Source organism: Phascolarctos cinereus, unplaced genomic scaffold (assembly GCF_003287225.1).
Source record: "Phascolarctos cinereus isolate Bilbo 61053 unplaced genomic scaffold, phaCin_HiC Scaffold_4;HRSCAF=312, whole genome shotgun sequence".
Classification (NCBI taxonomy): Eukaryota; Metazoa; Chordata; class Mammalia; order Diprotodontia; family Phascolarctidae; genus Phascolarctos; species Phascolarctos cinereus.
The window spans coordinates 469,322,211-469,349,626 of record NW_027555847.1 but is presented as its reverse complement, the minus strand read 5'-3'; the positions used below and the strand labels follow the sequence as shown (position 1 = coordinate 469,349,626).

Sequence of the window (27,416 nt, the reverse complement as noted above, 5' to 3'; positions counted from 1 at the left end):
AATTTTCTCACATCTTCTCCAACATTTGTCATTTTCCTGTTTTGTCGTTAGCCAATCTGATAGATGTGATGTGATTCCTCAGAGTCATTTTGATTTGCATTTCTCTAACCAAGTGATTTAGAGCATTTTTTCTCCCTGTTCATATCCTTTGACCATTTATCAACTGGGGAATGACTTGTATTCTTATAAATTTGATTCAGTTCTCTATATATTTTAGAAATGAGGCCTTTATCAGAGACATTGGCTGTAAAAATTGTTTCCCAGCTTTCTGCTTCCCTTCTAATCTTGGTTGCATTGGCTTTGTTTGGTGCAAGACTTTTTTAATTTAATGTAATCAAAGTCATCCTTTTTGGATTTCATACAAACTCACTAACTTTTGTATTCATCAGGTAGTTGCCAAGGCTAGAAAAGGTGTAAGAAGGCTGGAAAGGTAGGAAAGAAGCAGGCTACAAAGGGCTTTAAAAACTAAAAAGATTTTATATTTGATTATGGAGGTAATAGGAAACCACTGGAGTTTGTTGAGTAGGAGGGTGATGTGTTAAGACTTTTGCTTTAGAAAGATCAATTTGAGTCGAGTGGAGGATAGATTGAAATGGAGAAAGAATCTTTCCAACTCTGAGTCTGAGATAGCTTGAATTAGTTCCAGTGAAAGATTGCCTGTGATTGAAAAGTTCACTGATCTAAATTTATCCAATTAGAGATTCACAAAAGGTTCTCAAAGTATAGTCCCAGGATCTTTAAATTCTCATTGGCTAGGCTCCTGTAATGTTAACGTTTATTGTATAATGATATCCGTATTTCAGCCTTTTATGAATTCATAATTTATTAAAGTAAATACAGAAACATCATGTTATCCATGTTTTATCCGAAGTAACACCAGTCTTTCAATAAGGTGTTTTTGCTTTCTTGTGTTTCTAAGTGGGGGAAGGTGAGCAAGACTGGACAGATTTAATTTTTTGCCCCACAGATAAGGCCAGGAAATAAAAAATTTTGAGAACTATTTCATATGTAAGACAATAAACGATAGTTTCACTGTAGCACCACCTAGTGGTTATATAGAACGAAAACTAGCTTGTTTTTCCAACAGTTGTACAAATAACCTAAAAAAATATACTGGAGAACCAGGGAAAATGGCATATTGTGAACAAAAAATTTATTTAAATTTCGCTTTACTTCTAAAGGTGAATAAATACTAATAGCAAGCATTTGCCTGTTGCTTTAAAGATTGCAAAGCACTTCACAGAAGTTACCTCACATGATTCTTACATCTATTCTGTGGAGTAGGTGTTACAATTATCTCCAAATCAAAGATGAGGAAACTGAGGCTCAGAGGTTAAATGACTTCCCCAGGGTTACAGAGCTAGCAAGTATCTGAGGTAGGATCTGAACGTAAGTGTTCCTGACTCCAAGTACAGCGCTCTATACATTTTATCACCTAGCGGCTTTGAATGAGAAGCATTTACTGTAGACATATTATGGTTAGGAAAAGTGTTAATTGCTGGTGATAAAACTGACATCAGTTAATATCATATTTTTCTAAATATAGATCAGAAACTTTGCAGATACTCAAGATCCACATTTATATTAATAAAATCTTTAAGTGGATATACAAATTCTTTTATCATATACCCTTTATTTGCTGTTCCTTGTACTTAGCATTCCATTTCCCTCCTTTTTCCATACCTTTGCACATATTATTCCCCCCCCCCCGGAACTGGAATACATTTCCTTTTCTCTCCTACCTCTTACAAACTCTAGCTTCCTTCTAGGGTCAGCTCATATGTCCACTGAAGACTTCTCTCAGCAGAATGTGTAGATGAGAACAATTTGTTCCAGTGGCCATGAAGGCAGCTGAAGCAAGGCTGTGGAGCCTTTATAGAGGCTGGTCACACATTGAAGATGTCAAGGTCATCAGCTGCAGCCCAGGGCCATCCAGTCATCTTGACTTTTTCCTGCCACTGGACTTGGATGACTCTGGAAGAGAGAGTAAGGGGACTTGCTGAAGCCCTGTGAGTCTACCAAAAGCAAAACAAACAAAAAACCCAACCAGTTCAGAACCTAGCCATCTGATGGTCAGTAGGGAGGAAACAGTTCCTGCCAAACCCCTAAGAGTGAATTACTAGAGGAAGGAGCAGATCCTCTGTCTCCTCCCTCATACTTTGATCAAAGGTGGCCCTAGCGACACAAGATTTGAACTTCTAGTATTTTAGCACTGTCCCAAGTGGAAGACTGGCAGCAATGTTTGCAAAGGGAGTCAAGGACAAACTAAGGAAACTAACCAAGGGAAGATAACTTCAGGACTATAAGGAAGCCAGCAAAAAGCTGTATCATACCAAAGAGGATTATCTCAAGGACTCTAGCAAAAGGACTTCTAGATGCTGCAAGTTATTATCTATACCACATTTATTCTAAGATTGAGCCCACATTCTCCTGGACTTCATACGTACTGTGGGAGAGTGTGACACTGACTTTTAGGTGGGTAGTTTTGAACCAACTGTTGTTACTCTACTCCTTTAATAAACACCCCCTTTCTAAAAGCTAATTAAATCAGACTAATAATCAATGGAGGAAGCACACTAGTGGGACCTCTAGCCTCTCAGATTCTCCTAGAACCCTTAGGAGAGATGTAGTAGACATTTCCTGGGGACCCTGCCTGCCACTGCCAATCTGGTTTGGGAGAGAGTAGTTCCAGAAACATGCTTCACATTTTGAAACATGCAAAGTATTATCTAAGTATAAACTATTATTATTTTATTTCTCTGTCCCTTTAGGAAATACTTTTTAGATAAGGAACTATAATTGTACAGGGAACATTAGTTTTAGAGTCTGGAGAGACAGGATGAATCCTGCCTCAGACACTAACTAACTATGGCTATTGGCAAGTCATTCATTCTCTAAGTCTCTCAATTTTCTCATCTGAAAAACTAATATAATACTTGTATTAGTCATTTCACAGTCTTACTCTGAAAAAAAGCACTTTGCAAGTCTTGAAATATCATATTAATATGAAGCTTTGAACTGTATAATTGATAAACACAATGTCCTTTCTTCCAAGTTCACAGAACCTGCCTGAAATCAAAGGACAAATATGACAAATATTTTCAAACACACATAAAGAATAAAATAGTGTCAACTATAAGCTCTATGTAAATAGGTCTTAAATTTATATCTCTAGCCCTAATTTCCAGTAAGAAGATTAATATTTTCTAGATTTTCCCTGATGCAGTTTCTTCCCTCTCTTCCCCTTCAACTTGGGGTAGGCTCAGGCCTTTCTTCTTTCCTACCTGCTAGGGATTAATGTTCTCCAAAAGTAGACAAAGCTGCCCCTCAGGACCTGATTGAATCATTTTTCCCTGAGCAGGTTCTTAGTCCCCACAGGTATAAAAAACCTGTGAATCTAGGCCACTTGGAATTGGCATATTCCTGAACATTACAAGTCACCACCATGCCTCTCACAATAACCTAACCTCATGATTAGATGAGTTTCCATAAGAAGATGAGAGAGTTCATGACCAGAAAAGCTAAGTGTCCCTGTATCTGTTACATATACTTACTATATCATACAAAATAAACCTCCTTTTGTCATTTTGTCAATGTCTTGTGAGTCTCATTTTGCCCCAATATCAAACCTAAACTAAGAGAATGCTGGCATCAAAAGCACCTCCAACATCCTCAAACCACTTGGATGTACTATCCTATTACCTCAAACTCAATAGCTTGAAAACTGAACTCATTCCCCATTCCTAACCATTTCCTTTCCATACTATCCCACTGTAGCCAAAAGTATCAATTATTCCAGAATCTTGGATTTATCTTTTGACTCTTCCTTCTCTTTTACCCCACATGTCCAAATTATCAACAAGTCCTGTCACTGCTTCCTTAAAAACATTTTCCCGACCACTATTTCCTCACTATCCCTTGTTGTTTGGTTGTTTGGTTAAGTCCAACACTTTGTGTTTCTTGACAATGATAACGGATGGTTTGCCATTTCCTTCTACTGTTCACTTTACAAATGAATACAGGAAAACAGGATTAAGTGACTTGCCCAGGGTAACACAGCTACTAAGTGTCTGAGCTCACAATTGAACTCAGAAGATGAGTCTTGCTGATTCCAAGCCCAGCACACTATGTACTGTGGCACCTCGATATCCACTCTCATCATGTAGAACTGCATCACTGCTAAAATTCCAAGTTGGTCTCCCTACCACCAATCTTTCCAATGAGAAAGTACTTTCAAAACATACACTTTTTTTTATCCTTTCTGATAGGGATGTTTGTGGATTGTTAGAAGACAGAGGGTAGGATTTGTGTGTTTGTATCTACATATTTTGTTATTGAGTCATTTCAGTCATGTTTGACTCTTCATGACCCCATTTTGTCTTTGTTGTTGTTGCTTTTGCAAAGATATTGGAGTAAACAATTTGCCATTTTCTTCTCTGGTTCATTTTACAGATGAGGAACTGAGGCAAACAGCGTTAAGTGACTTGTCAAGGGGTCACACTGTTAGTTAAGTGTCTGAGCAGGCCACATTTGAATTCAGTTCTTCCCTGACTCCAGGCCCCACACTATTCAGTGGGCCACCTAGCTGCCCTGTATCTGTATCTATATCTAAATAGACACACACATATATACATAGACACATACATATAAATACATGCATGTGTATGTATGTTTTATATGCTTCTAAAAGTATAATAAAAGCCATACAGAAGTATTTTTAAAGTGTTAAGATAGACATTAAAGAACTCCAGCAGAGTGTTGAAATCTCTTCCCATCTTCTTTCCTCTCCCTTTAGAGTGAGGAGGGAGAATAAATGATGATACAGCTGGTAACTGGTAGAGAGTGGAGAAAAAGAGAAAGACAGCCAGAGAGAATGGTAATGTCTAAAGAGAGAGGAAAAAGGACTCTGGAGTTTCCTCTCACATGCATAAGACTAGACAATCCTAAGAAATTTCTTTTTTGCCAGCTAGAATAGGTATCTACAGCCATGAAGAATGACTGAAAAAATGTGAAGGGAAGGAGGGGAGAACCCTTACCTCTTTCTGCCAGCAAAGGACCAGGAATAAACTTTGGAGAGCAATATTGTTAAAGGACTATGTGTCTGGCGTTGCTTATTAAATGATTACTGTGCTGTAGTCTTCTTCTTTCTTACAATAAATTTCCTCTATAATGCACTATGTTCCTCCTGATGCAGTTTAACATTTCATTAGTTTTTTTTTTTAAGCTTCTGTCTGTTGGCCTGTATTAAACTTGAAATCTACTAAAACTTCCAGATTATTGTTTCAGATGAATTGCTAGGTCCAGCTGTACCCATCCCATTTTGTATTTATGATACTGATTTTTTTGAACTCCAAACATAAAACCTTACATTTTTCTCTTATTAAACTCTATCTTATTTGTTACAGTCCAACCAACCTATTTCAGATATTTTTTAATCCCAACTCTGTCCTCCATTAAGTTGTTATGTATCCTTCCCAGTTCTGTGTCATATGAAAATCTGCTAAAATGATATACAGGCAGAAAAATTAAGACTGGGTAGAGCTGGAGAAGAACTTTAAAGGCATTTCATAAACATTAAAACATCATTAATATCATCAAAAGATTATTAAATGGTTACAATTTTCAAAGAGTAGAAAATATCATGAGAAGGAAGGAAAGTGACAGGAAGCAAATGTTTTTAAGTCTAGAGTAGGGAAAAAAAGCTAAAGGGAGTGGCTCAGGAATGAAGAATTGCACAGTGTGAGAGGCAAGCACATGGTGTTTATCAAAGGTTAAAAATGCTCTCTAGGAATGTAATTGTAGAATTTTAGAGTTGTAAGGAATCTTAGAGGTGACTTCATATAAGCCTCTTCACTTAGCAAAGGAGGAAATTAAGACCCAAGCTTGCCTAAAGTCATATCTAGTTATGGCAGAATGTGAACTAGAACATAGGACTCTAATATATAGCTTGGGAAAAAAAAAACTTGGGATAGCTAGGTGGTGCAGTGGATAGAGTACCAGCCCTGGAGTCAGGAGGACCTGAGTTCAAATCTGGCCTCAGACACTTTCTTACTGTGTGACTCTAAGCAAGTCACTTAACCTCAACTGCCTGAAAGAAACAAAAACAAAAACAAAAACAACTCATTTCATTCATTAAAAGAAAAAATCATAAATGACATTAATACTGTGATTTAATGCTTGAAATTGCTTTATATAACTTATCTCACTCAATCTTTGGGTAATATAAATTGATTGCATCACTGGGTTAGACTGAATCAAAGGGATCCTGAGGCACACCAGGATTACGGAGATATATTTTAGACGTGTAAGATCTAGAACAGTTTTACTGATAGTGAGGGTCTGAGGAGGATTCAAATCCATATCTTCCTGATTCCAAGTCCAGTGGACTACACATTATACCAATTAATTGACCAGATATTTAGATATACATAGGTGTTTGTATACATGACACTGTGCTTGGTAATGCTGCTCAGTTAACTAATGTTATGCTGCTGATGTTCCTTAATTATAATTGGCACACCAAAAAAATCTCTCCCTTCATATAAAACTGAATGTAAGCCTTTGTTTATTCTTGAAATCTGAATTTTAAATTTTGCTTTTATATGGCAAGAAAGATTAAGTAAACGCATTTTAAAATAGTAACAAGAACATGGAGTAACGAATTTATTACAGGTATACAACGTTAATATGAAAAATGAAAATTTACCACCACTTTATTCTTCATAGTTAGGCTTACTCATATAGCAAATAGTTAACATGTGGGCTGGGTTGCCAAGATATAGTATGGAAAGGCGGCAATGGTCAAGAAACTGAGGGAGAAAGCAATCATCTATGAAAACAAAGGTCTGATTTAAGAAAAAAACTTCCTGTTGACCTCTGGGTGGCTAGGGAAGTTTGATGTTATTGCTGGTATAATAAGTTCTTCAATTCAGTCTCACCAACAATCCTTCTTCCTTTACCACTGAGCAGCTTTACCTTGTTCTTCCATTGGCTAGTATTTTTAGTGGCACAACATTCAGTTTGCATCTATAGTGCTCTTATTTTATGGCAAGAACGCCGTTATCAGAATTCAGGAAGAGGGGAAGAGTGGGACTAATAGCATGGTCATTTGATACTCAGAAAAGCTATTAATCTAGGGCTTCTTCTATTCCCTTGGGTTAGAGGCAGGGCACCAGGGACTGCAGTGAATCTACATATATAGTGTGAAATAACCTTACACATCTAGAGATATTAAGGCAAAGCCTATGGTAGGTAAGGGAGCAGTGAGTACAGAAAAATTTGAAAGTATGCAACAATCCAGAGGGGGGCAGCAATTACTCATAGCATTTATATCTGCACAAGGCTATCTAGAAAACAGGTCAATTCAACAAACATTTATTTCAATGTCTACTGTATATAAGAAATACGATAGGTGTTGGGAAAACAAATGTATAAAACAATACCTATCCTGCCCTCTAGCTCCAATTTACTTAATCTCTTCAAAACCCTGCTTCAACAATCATTCCCTCTGTCATTAATCTTCAATAAATTTATCCCCACTTCTCTCCCAAAAACTATTTTCAAAGCAAATTATGAGGTCAGAAGCATCCACCTTCTTTCGAAGGTAATCCAATGATCTGCTAGTCATCAAATCCAATAGTGTTTTCCTAATTCCTGTACTAATGTAATATCCGACAATGTCAACAATTCCTTCCTGTTAGATATTCTCTCCTATACATGATTCTGCAATATTATTTACTGGTTCTTCTTTTAACCACTCTAATTGCTCCTTCTGTCTCTATTGGCTCCTCATCCTCTTTCCAGATGCATTCCCTTATTTATTGGACCCTAAATGTATGTAGCTCATTTACCTATTTACCTTTGAATTCACATTCATCATGTAAAGTTATTTCCTCCATGAATCCTGTCCTGATGTCCCATCAGTAATTTATTTCTGACATTGCATTCTATTTTGCACCTAACAAACTTATCATGTTATACTGCATATTATAGTTATCTGTATAACATATCTAATCCTCTTACTATACTATAAACTCCATCAATGCTGGAGAACAATACCTATTCTTTTTCTCCCAATGCCTCAAATACTACCTGTGTGCCATTGGACAAAGTCGCTTAACCTGTTTTCCTCTGCAAAATGGGGACAATAATAGTATCCTCCTCCCAGGGTTGTGGTGAGGATCAAATGAGCTAAAATTTATCAAGTGCTTAGTACAAAGTCTGGCACACAGGAGATGCTTATAAATGCTAGCTACGATGATGAAGAAGTAATCATAGGAAGTACATCTCAGATGACTGAGTACCAAAAGGCTGAGTAGTTTTCTATCCAAACCCTTGAATAACTTGCTTATATCAATGCCTCTCATGCCTTATCCTTTCACACTTCTTGTTTCTCTAACCATGATTTTCTACACTTACACCACTGCTGTGCATTCTTCTACAGCTCTTGTCACTGCCAAGGAGGGTGAATGAACTTCATATAATCCACATAACTCTTATCTGGTAGATCAGAAAGTGTGAGCACAAGGTGGAAAAATATAAGAATAGTTGAAGGAGATGGCTGAGGTAATGGGGAGCGGTAGAGATGAGTTGGAGAGGGATAAGAATGTGGAAGAGGTAACAACAGGTAGACATTCTCATCTCAGCAAAGGGCAACCTTGGGCTTGGGGGGCAGGAAGTGGGAATTTGCTAGTCCTCATATTTATCTGATCATCAGAGGGTACAGACAAATGCAGAGTAATAGTTACGAGGAAGGTCACATGTGGAGAAGGTTAGCATAATCCTGGGGAAGCCACTTCATTCCTCTCCAGCAGGCATTCCTGACTTCTCTACTATCAGGCCACAGTTCTTCATTCTGAAGCTCATTCCAGCCCTTAAATTCCCCACATTGGAAGTACCTCCACTCCTAAGCCTATCTCTCTGATTTGATGGTTCTTCCTAGAAATCTCATTTAGGAGGGTGCCTCAGTCAGCTATGTACCAGACTTTACTTCTAACTTCCAGGCATGGCAAAGTTTCATCTGTTTAATCTGTACCTACCCCTACCTTTTATGTTACCTTGCCCCATCAGAATTAAGCCAAGGTCTTGAGGTCAGGGACTATGTTTTTACTTGTATTTATATTCCCAACAGTTAGTATTTGTGCCTGGCACATAAATGCTTAATAAATGCTTGTAGACTTGATTTTCTTTCTCTATACCTATCCATTACCATTCCTGAGATACTGGTGTCAGGAAGGGTAACTGATAATAATAACAATGGACCAGAGGGCTGTATGGTGAAGAAGAATTTTGTTCTCAGGCAATAGTCACTTGATTTCACTCTAATTCTCCAACAAATTCCCAGAGAGAGGCTGGGGCTATGGGCTCTGGCCAAACCTTTAGTGATATAGAGTGCCTCCTTGATCCCCAGTAGTGGTTGTCCTCATTGCATCCCTGATGATGAAAGGTTAAAAGGTTAGTTACCTTAGTTGTTAATAGCAGACAGCACAGTGACAGAATGCAGTGTTGGAACTGATTGCACAGATGAGGGCCAAGAAGTTTGTGAGTTAAGTCCCTGGAATAAGTCTGAGTTCAATTTCCACATTTTATAGTTGAGGAAACTGAGGCCCAGAAAGTTTAAATGTTTTGTCCAAGGTACTAAAGATAGTAAGTAGCAGAGCTGGGATTCAAGTGAAGAATAACAAAAAGCCTCAGTCAGGAGACCAACCAGGATGGTGAATATTCCTGAGATCATGTCACAAGAGAAATGGCTGAATGAAATGGGGATGATCAGTCTGGACAAGAAAAGAACTGTCTTCAAGGAACTGAGAGGCCATCAAGTGGAAGTGGGATTAGATTTGTTCAACTTGGCTTCAGAAGGCAAAAGTAAAATACCTGCAAAGACAGGGCAATTTAGCTGATGTAAATCTAAGTTTCACTAGCAGAATTATTCCAAAGTAGGATGGGTTGCCTAAGGGGCTAGTTGGTTTACTATCATTAGAGGTCTAAAAAAAGAAACCCCAAAACAAAAAACAAACCAAGTATCGTATGATGAATTTTCAGATGTGTTAGAAAGGTATGGACTGGACAACTAGAGGTGCTTTGAAGTTCCTTTCAGCTCTGATTCTGACTCCGTGTAATGTTCTTTCCATTACAATAATTCTCTCCCCCCCCTCCTTATTCCTGATAAAATACGGCTTCTTAGATTCAAGAAATCAACATTTGGTCAAACTACTATAAAAAAATTATGACATTACGTTTTTTACTCCTTCTCAGGTCAACCCCATAGTGGGCCATCTGCAGAAGAGGGGCTGCTACAGGCCCCTGGCAGTGCTCCAACCCTCCCTGTGACCCAGAGCCCATACCTGATGGCATCACAAAGCATAATTATATGACTTGGTCAAAGGACCTGGGTTCAAATCCCACTTCTGACACCTAATACTTAAATGACTTTGGGCAAGTCACTTAATCACCTTGGGCCTCAGTTTCCTAATCTCTAAATGAAGTTTGATTAGATGCCTTCTGAAGTCCCTTCAATGCCATGTATAATCCTATTCCAGACTTACAGCTAAGATTAGTAGCCTAAAGATTTGCTTGCAGAGTGTTTTCCCTCTTTGCCTTAAGCAATATGACAAATGAAATTCTATGGATATGCTCACTCTACTTGCAAGTTAGCAGTTAATCATTAGTGGGCAGCTAAGCATTCAGTGGATAGAGTGTTAGACTAGGAGTCTGAAAGACTTAGTCTGAATCCTACTTTTGACATTTATTGACTGTGTAATACTGGGCAAGTCACTGAGTCTGTTTCCTTATCTGTAACATAGGGATAATAATAGCACCTATCTCAGAAACTATAATGAGGATAAAATGAAATAATAATATGTATGGAGCTTTACAAAACTGTTAAATGCTATATAAATGTTAGATATTATATTTGGGTACCATGCATATGTCTTCTCACGTTTCCAGTATATGGACTGATAGCTAACAGGGATACAGCAAATACAGAAAAGTGCATCTAGGTCCTTTTCTTCTGTGTCATGAATGACTCTCACATAAAACGATCACACCTCTGTATTCTCCTCTTCCTCCTCCTCTCTACCTTTCTAATGAGAAAGAAAAGTATCCTTTAAATCGCAGCATTCTCTTTTTACCAAACGGTACCAAATGCATCTGCTATAAAGATGAGATTCTGGTTAAATCCATTATCCATTCTTGCCCCTAGATGGACAGCCAGTGATATAAGCTTTTACCAAGTCTCTGTTTCTTTCTTGTTGTGCTTTGTTGAAACAATATTCTGTTCTTCCTACATACTGTATTACATTTCCCCCACAGAAACATTTTTAAAATGGTGGTTAAAGTTCCCAACTAACACTATTTAACCCACAACTTGAAATTCTAAAAAGTGAGGAAAAGCAGGAGGATAACAAAGTTCTCAGAGTGATATGAAAAGGAGAAATACAAATGTATTTTATCTATATTACAGTTAAATGTTTTTTAATGGCAAATAAATAATTCTTACTAGCATAAAAACAAAATAAAAATAGAAACAGAATTATTTCTATGTGTTCTATATAAATGTATATAATATAGAAAAATAAAAAGAATCTCAATGGAGGTGGTTTTCAAAATGTAACTTTTTTATACCTATAAAATGTTGTAAACTATAGCGACATAATCATGAAAATCTTGAAAGCCTTATAAATCAGCAAATAGAAACAATGGGAGAGGACGAATAATTTTTTATTTTTCAAGTATTAGTCACAGGAAGCTCGATTCACAGTTTGATTCCTTTCAATTAATAAGCAAGTATATTTTTTGTATAACATTAAATATAACAGATATGCTATATTAGCCCCATTTTTGCACATTCTTTAACCAATTTTCTATCAACCAACAGTCTCTCCCAACAAGACACTCAGATTGTTAAGACAGGGAATGCTTCAGATGGAATTGTTAAGGCAAGTGCTTAGGCATTTGAGAAGTGAATAATTCTCTCTTACATTTAATAACTAATTGTTGTATTAGTTACGCCAACAATGTTGCAAGGTACTTAGATTCTTCCAAAACAATCTGATAATTTAGTATCAATGGAGTAAAATTCAGGTACTGTCTTGCATAGCTTTCAAAAACCTTCCCAAGGTTGTAATTGAAGAGATCTGGACTTGTACTCCATAGGGAGAGATAGGTACCCTGGATCATCACTGCTCTGTTAAGAGACGTAGACTAGCAAAGATAGCAGGATAGAGAGCTTCTGATAAGCTTTTACATGTTGCAAGATGTCACAGACATAGTTAAGGGGAAAAAAGGTTAAAAGTCATTTGAATATGTAAAGCAACAAACCTGTTTAAATTTAATAAGTTTTAAGTCTGTTTTGCAAAAACTTCAGTCAGTACTGAAGAACCAAGTTAGCATGGTTCTCATACAGAAAAGCTCATTTGAAATATTTTTCAAATAAATGCCTCACAATTACCAGTGTTACAAAGAATTCAGGAATCTATTCTTAGAATCCTCCAACAAAGTATTATAATACATTAAGAATGAAAAGGGGATGTTCTTAGAAACCTCTTTACAAGCCCATTTGGCGCACAAACAACAGGTCTGCTTTCCAGGGAGGCCTTAGTTTGAATGGGGATGCTTGCAGGACCCCTGGTGGGAAGTTAGGTGTGAACTCTCATCCAAAAGAGAGGATGTGGGAAGATTCAAGGGAGGAACTAGAAAACAAAATGGACACAGTGTCAAAAAGCTGCCTTGAAGCTGTAGTTAACTCTTTTTGCTTCCGCACTTCCATGCCACCTGGCAACCAGAGGTAGATGCCCTCCCATCTTTGGTTCCCATTCTGAGGAGCTGAATGTTAAGACTCTGGAACTTCATAGATCTGGAATTGACAGGCAATGCCTTTCAAAAACTGATGCTCCTGTTATACTAGTTTGCAGTACCAGGCTCTGGTAAGGCAGAACAGGAAGCTTGTTTGACAATGCTGCTTATAAAACTAAAATGAGTAATTCAATAGCTTACACTTTGATTTTTATACAGCAGACACCTAATATATGTTAAATGAACATTTGTAACACTTTTGCAATTTTTTTGTAGGCATAAATACCCAGAAGGTCAGTGAGCATGTGAGTTAATTCTACTAATGTTAATATTAATGGTACTTCCTGAATATAAATTCCGCCTATAAGTGAAAGGTCCCTTTTATTTTATCTGGTGAGAATACAGTCAAGAAAGTGAATAGCAGGATAGAATTTATGGAAACAATAATTTTGCATTTTAAAATTGATACGAAAAGTGAGGACAATAATAGCATCTGATAGGGTTGTAAGACAGAACTATATAAATGTTAAATGTTGTGATAAAATTAGCAGTGAACAGTAAACAAAAATGAGACACTGAGGCCAAAGTTAACAACAATATTAATAATAACTAGCATTTATACAGTTTGTTAAGGTTTGCAGAGACCTTTATCTCATTTATTTCTCACAATACTGTGCTATTATTATCCTCATTTTACTGATTGGGAATCTGAAGCAGTAAGAGCTTGATGACTTGGCTGGGATCACACAGCTACTCCGGTATTTAAGACAGGATCTGAACTCAGGCCTTCCTGACTTCAGGCCCAGCACTCTTTCCATTATTCCACCTAGGTCAATCAAATATCAATAACGGAAAAGAATTATGGCCATGAATTTCAACAGGTAAATAGCTTCCTCCCATTACTGCTCTAACCTCCTCCCAATCAAGTTAGACTTTGCACAGGCCTCCCCCTCACTTAAATCTTAAAGGGGGGAGAAAGAAAGAGAGAAGAGTAAAAAAATGATTCTAGTTGTACGTTTTGAAAACCAAATGAAGGTTGGGAATTTGAAAAGGAATGGTTAGACAATGAGTCAGCAAAACTGACTCAATCCAACAATGCTGGTTAAGTGCCTCCTATGCACAAAGCACTAATATAGCTGCAGAGGGAGATGAAAAAATAACAGATGTGACATGACTGCCCTCAAGAAGGTTACAATTCAATAGTTAAAGGTCATAATACACAAATAATTACAATAAAAAAACACAAAGTAAAGGCATGAAAGTAGTATAGAGTACTATTACAATTCTGTGGAATGAAATTCATTTTCAATGGAAATGGAATCAAAAGGAGTGGAGAATGATGGAAGTCTTTACAGAGGTGGCATTTGAGCTGGGTTCTGAAAGAAATCTACCTAGCAGCTTATTCTTGGTCTCCTTTGCTGGCTCAGCAGCTATGTCATGTCCCAATAGTTGGTCTTCCCCAAGGCTCTGTCCTTCTCTACACTCTTGTCTCATGGTGGCCTCATCACCTCCCACAGATTTATAAACTCTATGCAGATGACTCACAGACCTATATTTCAAGTCCTTATCTCTGAGTTTCAGTCCTGTACAACATTGCCTACTGGACATTCCAAACTCTATGTCCCAGAGAAATCTCAAACTCAACACATACCAAACAGAACTCATGATCTTTTCCTCAAACAGATTTCACTTCTAAACTTTCCTATTTCTGTCAAAGGTACCACCATTCTTCAAGTCATTCAGGTTTATAACCCTATTATTATCCTTGACTCCTCACTTTTCTTCATCCCATGATTCTAATTTTGCCAAATAGTTTTCTACCTCTATAACATTGTTTACATTCATCCCTTTCTCTACTCACATAGGCACAACCTAAATTCTGGCCCTCATCATCTCTCACCTAGACTATCATATTAGCTTCCTAATTGGTCTCCCTGTCTCAACTCTCCTCATTCCAGTCTATCCTCCACAAGTGATTTAACCTGGTCATATAGCTTACCATATCACTTCTCTACTCAAAAACCTTCAGAGACATCCTGTTGCTTCTAGCTACACATAGAAACTCCTCTATCTTTTAAAGCCCTTCACAAGTCAGTCCCAACTTACCTTTTCATTCTCCTTATACATAACCAATACACTTTATGATCTTATGGTTGCTCATATGATAAATATCTCCCATCTCTGTGCCTTTTATTTTTTTAATACTAGTTGTCACTTATTTGCTATGTCTAGAATGCAATCCTTCTCCTTCCTTTGGCCTTCTTTCTTTTAATGAAGTTAATAAATACTCCTTCCAATTCTTCCTTCGAGATGGTGTTCAAGCACCATTTTCTACATGAAGCCTTTCTTAATTCTAACTGCTATGGTTCTTTCTCTCTGATCACTTTGTATTTATTTTGTTTTTATTCTCTATATACTTATATATGGGTACGTTGTCTCCCCCAACATATTCTTCAGAGAAGAGACTGTTAGAGTTTTTTCTTTGTATCTCCAGTGCTTAACACCTGGCACTTAATGCCATGGCAGCAGATACTTCATAAATGCCCATTGACTGATTTCAGTGGGTAGAAACAGGATCAGAAATATAAACCAATTGATAAACATTTATTAAGCAACTACTTTGTGCCAGACACTGTGCTATGTGCTGGGGATACAAAGATGCAAAAGACAGTCCCAGTCCTCAAGGAGGTTACAACAGAACGTAGGGGACAAGATGCAAACAAATGCTAATATAAAGCAAGCTATATACAAGATAACTAGAAAATTAACAAAAGGAAGGCCCTGGAATTAAGAGGGGTTGGGGAAGGCTTCCTGTACAAGGTGGGATTTTGGCTGGGATGTAAAGCTAGTAAAGTCAGTAGTTGGAGTGGAGGAAGTAAAGCATTCTAGGCATGGGGAACAGCCAGAGAAAATGCACAGAGTTAAGAGATAGGGTTGGGAAATAACAATATGCAGCTCTTCAAGGTTTACAAAGGTCTTTAACTCTCTATTTATTAATAAAGATTTATTAAACACTTTTGCTCTAGGCCCTGGGAACACAGAGGCAAAAAATGAAAATCTCTGCTGTCAAGAAGTTTATATTTTATTCAAGGAAAAGCATGTACACATGATATAAAATACACATTAAAGTAATTTTTTTTTTGAAGGAGGGTGAGGAAGGCACTAGCAATGGAGGTAGAGGATCAGAAAAAACTAAGCTTTGAAGGAAGCCAAGGACTCTAAGAATAGGAAGTACTAAAAAGTAATTGGGTATAGGTACACACTGCCAGTCACTTGGCACCAGCCTATAGAACTATCAGAAAGCCTAATGCGGCAGTAAGCACAGCAACAGATTTGCCAGGGAGCCAGATAGGAGTTAAGTGCCAGTTCTGAGAGATGGAGAATGGATAGCATGATTTTAACTACCTTAGAGGAGTTCTTTTGGGAATTATTAGCATAGTAGGTAGTCTGTGGGTCCTCCTCCCAAAAAAACCACATAAGGCAAGGACAGACTTAAGTCACTTAAAATGGAGTCAAATCAGGGATCATTCTATTTATCTACTATCCTCAAAGGAGCTGCTGGGATACACTTCGACTCTGTCAAATCTCTCCCCTACAGTTACCCAACACCTATCACCCCTTATTCTCCCACATCTTTGTAATGTTTGGTCTCTAATTATCTAAGAGTTCTCTTATGCCACCTGCCTAAGCTCTACCACAGCCTTCCAATATTCTCTTAAATTCTAGTTCCATAATCAATACACTTACCTTAATTTTAAACCTTTTCCTCGTGTACTCCTATCTTTTGGTACTTACAGAAAGTTGGCTCCCTCTTCCCACCTCTGTGACACAACTCCTGGCCATCTCTTGCAGTAGTAGTTGAAAGTTTTCTCATATCACAACTCCTCTCCTTATACTACCATTATTCGGCACCTTCTTCTTAAGGCTCAACCTATCCAAATTTATCATACAATACACAACCTTATGGCAGTCATCTGCCAGCTCCTAACTCTCTCTTCCTCTTCATATGACTTCATTACCAGGCTGAGAATCTCCTCTCCATCTCAACTAGTGCCCCCATGCCACCTTCTGCATGAAGCTTTTCCTATTCACCCCAACTGCTACCTTGTATTCAACTACTTCAAATACAGCAAATGAGAACACAAACGAGCTAAGAAATGGTTTGGGGGAAAAGAGGTCGGTTAATCAATTAGTAAGAGAGCAAAGCGGGTCTGTAAATAACGTCAATTATTTTTTAATGTGATCGGTTTGCACAATTTTTTTTCCCTCTTTCTTTTTTGTTTAAATAGAATTGTTAAAAGGGATGACTCTTGGAGAGAGAGAAGGAATATTTATTAATTCCATTAAAAAAAAAAAAGGCCAAAGTCTCCCATTGCATCAGGGGGCCATCTTCAGTTGTCATGATCTATATCTTGCCACTTGACCCAGATGACTCTGGAGGAGAAAGTGAGGCTGGTGACTTTGCACAGCCCTGTCTCACTTAAATCCAATTCACTTGCAAGTCATGGCATCAGCTTCCTGATGTCATGGTCTCTTCAAGAACGAAGGCCAAACAAGAACAATGCTGTTGAATGGAGTGAGCGGAAATCACAATTATGCCAACAGAATCCACCACAAATTTAGGTTACCTAATGTTAATTGAATCCTCATAGCAACAACATAATTCTTATATTCCCTCTAATTGATTCTCTGGCTCACTCTCCACAGCAGCTGTTTCAAATCTCACATCACGCACCCCCCCCAACTCTCACAGTTGAAGTGTTCCCCTCACATTTACTAAGAAAACTCAGACAATTTACTGAGTTCCTTCTTTTCTCCTTTGCTACATTTCACTCCCTTGACATAATCCCTGATTTTCTCCTCCTCTAAACTTTGATGAATAGGTTATTTTAATTAGTATTGACTACTCAGAAGCATTTGACACTGACTATATTCTTGCATGGACACCCTCTGCTCTCTGAGCTCTCCTCCTTATCTAATCTCTTTTCTTAGGTACTTTTGCTGGTTTATCATCACCTCATACTCCATAACATATTATACTCCAAGGCTCTAAACAGAGCCACACCTCTTTTCTCTCCAGCATACTCAGGGACCACACCAACTCTCACTGGTTCAAATGTCACCTTTATGCAGATGACTCCCAAACACACATAATCAGACCTCATTTCTCATCACCAATTACCTTGTGGAGCCTTCAAATTAGGTATTGCAGGAACATTTCAAACTTGGCTTATTTTTATCTTTTGGCATTATCTTTTCCCTAAAACCTGGGAGAGAAAAGTAGGCGATTTTCCTATTTTGCCTGAGATCACCATTGCCTCCTAGTTCCTGATGTTTGCATTCTTGGTATAAACTTCAGCTCCTAACCCCAAGTATCCAATTCCTTCCTCCACACCTCTTACCTCTCTAGTTCTGGCCCTCATCACCCATCATCATTCATATGTATGCCATATACTTTTTTTATATGTACTTGTCTCCTCTGAGAATATAAGCTTTACTGCAAACAGAGTTTCATTCTTCGTACTTGTATACCCACTACCTAGCACAAGACCTGGCATTTTATTAGATGCTTAAAACTTGATTGTAATATACACACACACACACACACACACACACACACACACACACACACGTATATGTGTCTCTGCGTAGGAAGGGGGGAAGGGGGGGAAGTGGGGGAGGGAGGGAGAGAGAGAGAGACTGATTTATTCAGTCAGGCACTGTAAGGTGCTGGGAACACAGATAAAAATAAAAGTCTCTGTCTCTAAGAAGCTCACTGGGGAAATGAGTACAAATATGTAAAGAGAAAGTAATTTGGGGGAAGGGGTGGGAGCTCAAAGCAAATAGGACAATCAGGAAAGGCTTACAGGAAGTAGTACTTAAACTGAGGTTTGAAGAGAGCTAGGGATTCCAAGAGGCAGAGGTGGGGAGAGAGTGCATTCTACATAGGGGGGAACGGTGTATGAGCAACAGCAAATAAGCCAATGTATGTAGAAATTAATATAGATAATAAAGTGTAAAAAAACCCTGAAGGACGGTTTTATTCCCATTCCTGGTAAATCTTTTGGTTTTTTTTTTTAAAGATTCTCAAACAATGGAGAAAATGTACATGATGTTCAATATGTACTTCACTGATATTTAACAGTAACGGATGATTAATTTATCTGAAGAACAAGGTTCATTACAAGGAACAGTTTTCTGGGTAATTTTTTCAGGCATTTTCTATACTCAATGCCAACAAATAACACAATTTAGTTCTTCCTAATATTCAACATTCTGAGAAAACACACACTTTTTTTTCAACTTCTGGAAATTAGTTTTGAATGACAAAACTTAAAAAATCCATTTTTTTCCACGACAGTTATTAAAAGTCTTGTCAAACACTGAGGCAAAGAATTCCAGATTTAAATTTTTTAAATATTACAATAGATGCATATTCTTATTGAAAACATTTGTAGAAATTTGGAAGGCATGAATCTCATTTGATTCAAGTTATTCTTTCCACTAAAAAGATATGTTATATTCCTGGAAATCATGCTGTAGATTAAATTAGATCTAACTTCAGAAGCATCTGAATACGATATTTTCTACTTCTTGAAAACATTACAGATACCATTTAGTAAATTATAAATGATATATTATGTATCAAATGCCCAACAAGGAAACAAATCAATAACAATTAAACTTTTTAAAATTATGCAATTCTGATCTACTGTATAAAGCTCATAAGATCATTTCATAAGTTCAAAAGGTTTAAAGAAAGGCCCTTAGAGGCTCTCCTGTCCAATCACATCATTGATGAGGAAAATAAGGAGTTTACAGATGGGAAAACAAAACGAAACCTAAGAAGTTAAGCAATTTGCCTAAGGTTACACAGATAAGTAGTTCTTATTTTTACTTCCTAATACATACCATTTCAACCATATGAGAAAATAAAGGAACACCACAAGGGTCATACAAAGATTTCCATGGGCAAATTTGGACAGGCAACTTTGGGAAGACATAGGGTTTTTTTGAGAAATGGGTATGTTTCATTATTTTAAATTTTTGTATAATAAACAGAGGCCTCAGAAAATCAAGTTGGTGATCTTTCTGTGCTAGCCCTTCAGTTGCTATTTTGCTAGCACCTGCAACTTCACTTAACACCCTGATAGCACAAGGCCTATATCTCTCTTTAAAATGTATGAATCAAGCCTATCACTGAATTTTTAATTACTTCATCTATCACCAGTTGGTATCTTACAGTATCAGAAAAATCTCAACATCAAGGCTGAATGTGAATCTGAAACCAGAAAATCAAAAGCTCTTTACATCTCACCTGTGACTCTATATGTTGCTTTAATACTAATGGCTTGCAACCCTCACTAGACTCTTGCTTTTTTCTTTTATCAATTAGTTTAAAAAAGACTACAATGGTTTGGTATGTGTATATAAACAAGTTTTTTTTAAATTAAAAAGTGACTTTTCTTATACCTTTTTTTAATTAAAAGAAATTCCCTTTTGGAGCCAGTTTTCCAGACACACAAGAAAACCAGTTTCATTACTTTGGGTCACAAGCACTACCTCTTCCTTCACTAATGCCAACGGTGAAGAAATTCACTAGATAGAGACTATGTTCATAGTAACTGAAAAACTCTAGAAAGACTGGCAGTGGGGCCACAATAAGACTGGGAGAAAGGATAATACTGTACAAGAAAATACCAGAAAAACAAAGTTCTAATAAAATGAAATCATGCATGTAATTTGCTATTGCAAAACTTAACTTCCTATATAAAACATAGCTATTATTTCTATGCTGCTATAAGAGGTCACAACTGGCTAACATAAATGTAAGTATTGAAGGCTGCTTATATTTCTAAGTATATAAATTTGAAATGTCCTATGGGATTAGGTGGATTCTATATACATGATGATTTTTCTTTTCATTAAGAGTTTAGTATTAACTTCAAAGTAGTACACAATGTCCCAAAAGTCTTAGTATGCTGCTGAAGTATAAAACTGCACTAAGACTTTTGGGATAAACTATATATCAAGTCTATTTTTTAATGATTTGGTCAATAATGGAGAAAGCAAGTCAATCAAATTTGAGAAAGGAAGATTAATACAAAAAATGACAAAATCAGGATTCAATAGCCTGGACCACTATGTTAAAATGACAAAATTTACTTCAGTATTTCAAGGATCCATGATTTTATTAGCTTGAGTACTTCCTCCACTCAGTACAGTTTGTAACCCTACACAACTTGAGTCTTCAAGAGATGATGTGGTTGAAAAATTCTTCACACTGCAGTGGACTTGGTTGATGAGCTCTTGTATACAGGTATACAGTTTATTACTAGGTCCATAACAGAAGTTCTTCAGGATGATAGGCCCTGACAGAACTTATAATTCATTAATATAACCTTTGGGAACATGGTGTCACATGTGGCATCAGAGTAGAAGCTCACTAAATTAAAGAGGAATAAATGTCAAGCACTACTTTAAGGTTAAAAAACAACCAAACCTCATATGTATAGATATGGGATTAGGAACAAATGGCCTGAACAGTTTATGCTAAAAGATTTCTAGCTCGTAACTAGCCAATCGTAAGCTTTTTTTCGGGGGCTCCTTAACCTTACAGGTGTGAGCAAATCCAAGCAGGGAAAATGCCACTATTGGTGCAGGCTGTATCAGTAACTGTTCTGTAATGTATAGTTTTAGGGAACTGCCTAGGGCACTTAGAGGCTAAATGACTTGCCCAGGGTCACAGAGTCAGTGCCAGTGGGATTTGAACCCAGTTTTCTTAATTCCAAGGCCTGCTGCCAATCCTCTACACTGTGCTTCCTCTCAGCAATAAATTTAATATCAATCAAAAGCATGATGTACCTAAAAATTTAAGTTGCCTTAAGAGAAATAGTGTCTAATTCATAGGTAACAATTGTCCTACTGTACTCCATACCAATCAAATCACTGCTGGAATATGTTTACACATCTCATTTTAGGGATGACATTCATTTACTCTTTCAGTATACTAGCCACATACTAGATCTTGCCATTATCCACAAGTGATTCACTTCCCTTAGTATAAACTCTGACATTCCCCTACCCCTATATGACCATACCTCCTAGAATCCTTCAATCCTCATCCTGCTCTAGAATCTTCAATCTTTCTCTCTCACCTGGTTCCTTGTCCAACTGTCTTCAAACATGCCCAAGTTTCCCCTACCCTTAAAACAACAAACAAACCCTGCACTGAATCTTAGCACTCTATCTTTAAAAAACTGCACTAGGTCTGTCATCCTACATAGCTTTCTTCCCTTGCTAGGCCAAACTTCTTGAAAAAGTTGTATTCATTCAGTGCCTCCACTTCTCACTCACTCTTCAACCCTTTTTAATTTGGCTTTCAACAACCTCTTCGATCAATCCCAACAACTTTCCCTAGCTTCAGCAATGCTCTCAACTGACAAATCTGATCATCTCTCTCAATTATAACACTGCTCGAACCTATTTGTTGCATTTGATATTAGTTATAACCCTCTTCTGGATACCCTTTCACATCCGGGTTTTCATTTTACTTCTGTCTCCTGGTTCATCTCCTGTCTGATCACTCTTAGTCTACTTTTGCTACCACATTAGCTGTGTCATGCCACCCAACAGTGGGTGTTCCCTAAGGTTCTGCTCTGGATTCTCTTCTCTTCTTCCTCTATACTCTTTCTCTCTCTACAACCTCATCAGTTTCCAGAGGTTTAACTGTTTAATTACTATGTGCTATGTCCCTAAGCTTCAGCCCTTTACCGACTGGCTACTGGATATTTCAACCCAGATTTCCCAGACACCTTAGACTCCACATGTCCAAAACTAAACTCATTATCTTTCCCCCCTAATCCTCCCTCTTACATACTTTGCTAATTTTTTTTGGAGGCACCATTCTCCTTCCACTGTTTTAGGTTCACAATCCTGGAGTTATACTAGCCTTCTCATTGTCTCTCATCTCACACATCCAACTAGTTTGCAAATCTTGTCATTTCTATCTTATGACATTTCTCATCTCACCCCCTTCTCTATATTCACTCAGCTACTACAGGCCCTCAACACCTCTGGCTGAGAATTGTTACAACAGCTTCCTGATGGTCTCCCTGACTCCAGTCTCTTACCAATCCAATTCATTCTATACACTATTACCAAAGTAATTTTTCTTAAGAGCAGATCTCACTATCACTCCCTTAATCAACTAATTTCAGAGGTTTCCTACTGCTGTGAGAAAAAAAATACAAACTGTTCAGCTCTGTACGTAAGTTTATCTGAACTACATTGACACTGTTGATGACTAAGTTTTTGGGACACCACTTTCTCCTACCCAACTGAACCTTCTTAGGCACCTTTGCTGGATCCTCATCTAAACCATGACCTCTAACTATAGGTGTCCCACTGGGTGGGGTCCTGGGCCCTCTCTTCCTCTCTTTCTATACTACTTCACTCAGTGATCTCATCAGCTCCCATGGATTTAATTACCATCTCTAAATTCTAATGATTCTCAAATCTACCATCCTGCCCCAACCTCTGATGACCTCCAATCTCACATCTCCAATTGCCTTTCAGATATCTCAAAATGGATGTTTGGTAGGCATCTTAACTCAACATGTTCAAAACAGAACTCAGTATCTTCCTGCCAAACTCTCCCTACATTCTGCATTCTCTACTGCTGTAGAGCGGAACACTATCCTCCCATCCCTCAGGCTCACCATCTAGGAGTTATCCTTGAATACTCACTCTCTTATATCCTCCTTAACCAAGCTCTTGCCAAAGCCTGTTGGTTTCACTTTTGAAACATCTTTTGAATGTGCTCCCTTTTCTCCTCTGACAAGGTCATCATCATCATCCTGGTTTAGGCTGTCACCAGTTCACATCCGGACTACTGCAGCCTGCTGGTGGCCTGCCTCTTGTCCCCATCTCAAACCCATCATCCATTCAGCCATGAAAATGGTTTTCCAAAAGTGTAGGTCCAACCATGTCACTTTCCTGCTCCAATTTCTGTGACTCCCTATCACCTTCTGGGTCAATACAAAATCCTCTACTTGGAATTCAAAGGCCTTCATAACCTAGTCCCCTCCTACCTTTCCAGTCTTCTTAGACCCTTATTTCCCACAAAGTACTCTTCAATCCAGTGCCACTGGTCTCCAGGCTATGAACAAGAAATCCTATGGAGACAGCTCCAGGCATTTTCTCTGGCTTCCCAAGGCCAGGAATGCTTTCCCTACTTGGTTCTGTATACTTATCTCCCAGGCTTCCTTTTACATTGAAACTATAATCCCATCTTTTACTGGAAGCCATTCCCAACCCCTCTTAATTATTTCCTATTCATCACACAACAAACTTGCTTTGAATATGCTTGTTAGCATTTTCTTGACCCCATTAGACTGTAAGTTCCATTAGGGCAAGGACTATCTTTTACCCCTTTCTCAGTACTTAGTACCATATCTGGAACATAGTAGGCCCTTAATAAATGTCTGATTGACTGAACTAGTTTTCTCCATTAGAATGGAAGCTCAATAAGAATAAAAATTGCTTCATTCTTTTAATTTGTATCCCACAGTGCTTAATGAATACTTGCTGATTAAGTCAACATAAATGTTTGTTGAAACTGAATTATATAGAATCAGGGAAAGTGATCATTATTAGAAGATAGTAAAGTGATTGTAAACCATCTTATATATAATGATTATAGGAACTGAGAATGTGTAAGGTGGGAAAAAAAAGGAGACAGAATAGTTACATTCAAATTTAAAACTCAACTCATAATGGGTAATAGACTGATGTTACAACAGCTTAGCTTCCTTAGAACTTTATGAGGGAGGTTGAATTTAACTAGATAAGAGAGAGATCTGCCTCACAATGGCGTGGTTCTAGAAAGGGGAATCCTCATTTTATTCCCCAAAGAAGTATTCAATCTGAGGCTGTCAGATGTGGTCAGAAATGTTATAGAGGGAAATCTTTCTACAGAGTAGGAAAACTAGACCCAAATAACCTTTAAGATCCCAATGGAAATTTCATGGGTCTTTTGCATTAAGCCAAAGAACAGCAGAACAAAATAGTTTCTTTAACTACGATTTCGGGCTATTCAACATCTGGTTTTTGGTAATTTTACTTATTTTCGCATAAGAGTTAACAGGAAAATTATGCCAAACACTTTTTATGTTTTGTAGACATGGTATTTACATTATTTTGTAATACAGGGAAAAAAGTACTGGTATCTTCATTCATTAAGAGCTGGGTTGCAGTCCAGCTATATTTACATAATCTTGGGCAGGTCACTTCACTCTCTTAACATCTATCAACTCAGGAGTTTCAAAATGGATTACAGGCATTTTTTCTTTTTAAAACCTGGTCACACAATTAGGAAGGTGTGTGCATCACGTGTTTCTTCTTACCAAGGATTACTACTCCAGATACACAGAGGTAGCAGTATGAGGGAGCTAAATACTACTACTGGTCTGACTAAAGTCCTTTTATACTGGATAATTAAAAAAAATCTTTCCGCCAAAAATGGAGGAAGGGGGCAGTGTTAGACAGACTGAAAATTCTATGTTAAAAGCCTGAAAACCAGATTTTGATAGCTCAGTGACTAAAGCATCATAACCGCCCTCCCCCTTTCTTCACCTCCGCCCAACTCCCACAACAACACCCACACACTAACTTAGTGTCTTATTACCTAAACTTTACATTTCCTCTTATTGCAGTTAATACAACAAAATTTTCACTGACCCCGGCCCAGAGAAGGCACTGAACGTTTACTGATTACTGACTTTACAAATATCATCTTCTTTGATCCTCACTAGGATCCTGGCAGCTAGGTGTCATCATTATCCCCATTTCACAGAAAGGAAAATTGAAACTGAGAGGTTAAGTAACTTGTCTAAGTTCACACTGCTAGTAAAGGACCGAGGGCACATTTGAATTCAAGTCTTCATGCCTCCAACTTGAACACTATCTACTGCACCACCTTGGCTACCTAACAACATGAAAAGAAAGGGTCATGAGGCTTAATAAAACAGCCAATGACACAAATATTAAGAACTCCTGAGATATACAGACACATCGAGGTCCAGATTAGTGCAAATAATGAATTCTCCCTTATGTGGTCACATTAATTCAAATTCACACGGCATATTTCCATTGTGATGGAACCAATTATATTTTTCATAATCACAACTTCGAATCCATACAACCACTCCAGGGGATTAATTTTTTCAAATTAATCGGGGCCCAGCAGTAACATCTATCTCACAGGATTGTAGTACAGGCCAAACGAGGTAAATTGTAAGAACATGCATTTACTCATCAGAAATTGCTACAAAAGGTGTTATCATTAACCCAAATCTTAGTTGGGAAAAAGCAGTAGTTTGACTAAATAGGGTGGCTCCACTTTTTAAAAAAAAATTAGGCCATCCAAAAAGGTTTTTTTTTTTGAACATGGGGCCCAATGAGAGGTTAAAGGGGCTCGAGCACCGCAGGTCTCAGGGAGAGCCAGTTACTTAAGCATAAATTTGAGGGCTCCCCCGAGGCGTTCACCCGATTAGCCTCAGCAGCCCCGTCCCTCAGCACTGTGTCCCCAGGGCAATTTTGTCAGTCGCTAATAAGAACTTCGGGGGACGGCCGCCCCCGGGCTATACCCACTTACCCGAGGAGCAGAGGGGCTGGGAATGGGGCAGGGAACCCGATCCGCTCCTCCTCGCTTAGCTCGGGCAGCTGGGACCACGACCCCGGGCCCAGGCCCCGCTAACAGGCCTAAGTTAGTGACGCGCGGGCCTGGCCTCGTCTTGCCTCGTCTTGCCTCGCCTCGCCTCGCCTCACAGCACTCAGGTGACCTGTGACTGCACACAGATAAGATTCGTCCACAGACGCCGACTCGCCGCGCGTGCGCACCAGACCGCCACGTGCCTCGCCCACAAGTCTCTCACGTGCTTCAATCTTCTAGAGTTCCTTCTTTCTCTGCTAGGAGGAGGGTGTTTAGTAAACTAGAGTGCAAACACGGCCCGGCCTCACAGAAAGATAGACCCGTCTCTGCGCGTGCGTCCCACTGGGACGCGATTCTGTTTCCGCTTCCGGAAATAAGGCCTTGCGGAGCCCCTCTCACGTGATGTGGAGGCGGGGAGGAGGAGCAAGGCTTGGTGGCGGGAGGGTGGAGGGAAGAAGAGAGGTCAGCGCGGACGTCAGAGTAGGGAGCGGAAGGTCAGGACTGCTCGGAGCGGAAGTGAGACGGGGAGTCTGTCCGCCATTGTGGACCCAGGGAGCGGAGTGCCAGAGAGAGAAGAGGAACGAGCAAGCGGAAAGCAGAGGCCCCCCTCTCCGTCTCCCCAGTGCAAGCCTCCTTTCTTCCTGGCCTCGCAGCCGGCGGCGGCGATAGGGACAATCACTTGGCGGAGGGCGGCGGCCGACGGCTGGGAGTACACGGGGAGAGGCCCAGGCGGCGGCGGCATCAGCAGCAGCAGCTCTCGGGTTGCGGTGAAGAATGTCAGCCACTAGCGTGGATCAGGTGAGGAAGTTGAGGCCTCCGCCCGGCGAGGCCCCACACCCCGGGTTTCCACCCTGGGGTGGAGATCCGGTTTCTGTTCCCCGCTGCTGCCGGTCCCATAACGGTGCTG

At 38.7% G+C, this 27,416-nt stretch overlaps 1 protein-coding gene and 1 long non-coding RNA gene across 4 annotated transcripts in view; one reads left to right on the top strand and one right to left on the bottom strand.

Moving 5' to 3' along the window:
- Positions 1 to 1,742: 1,742 nt before the first annotated feature.
- Positions 1,743 to 27,251, bottom strand: LOC144456970 (uncharacterized). Its single transcript, XR_013486217.1, has 2 exons — positions 26,453 to 27,251; positions 1,743 to 1,974 (listed from the first exon to the last, which is right to left on the bottom strand). It is a non-coding gene; the product is annotated as an uncharacterized LOC144456970 (long non-coding RNA).
- The window catches only part of YTHDF3 (YTH N6-methyladenosine RNA binding protein F3), a 68,026-nt gene continuing 67,636 nt past the window's right edge, over positions 27,027 to 27,416 (top strand). For 2 of the 3 annotated variants that reach the window (XM_021002185.2, XM_021002186.2), the window contains exon 1: positions 27,028 to 27,307. Coding sequence is in view for 1 of the 3 variants with exons in the window: in XM_021002180.2 (XP_020857839.1) it covers positions 27,284 to 27,307 (24 nt within the window). In the remaining 2 variants the exon portion in view is untranslated. Of the gene's footprint in view, positions 27,308 to 27,416 lie in introns of all 3 variants that reach the window. The other variant, XM_021002180.2, reaches the window with a different exon arrangement.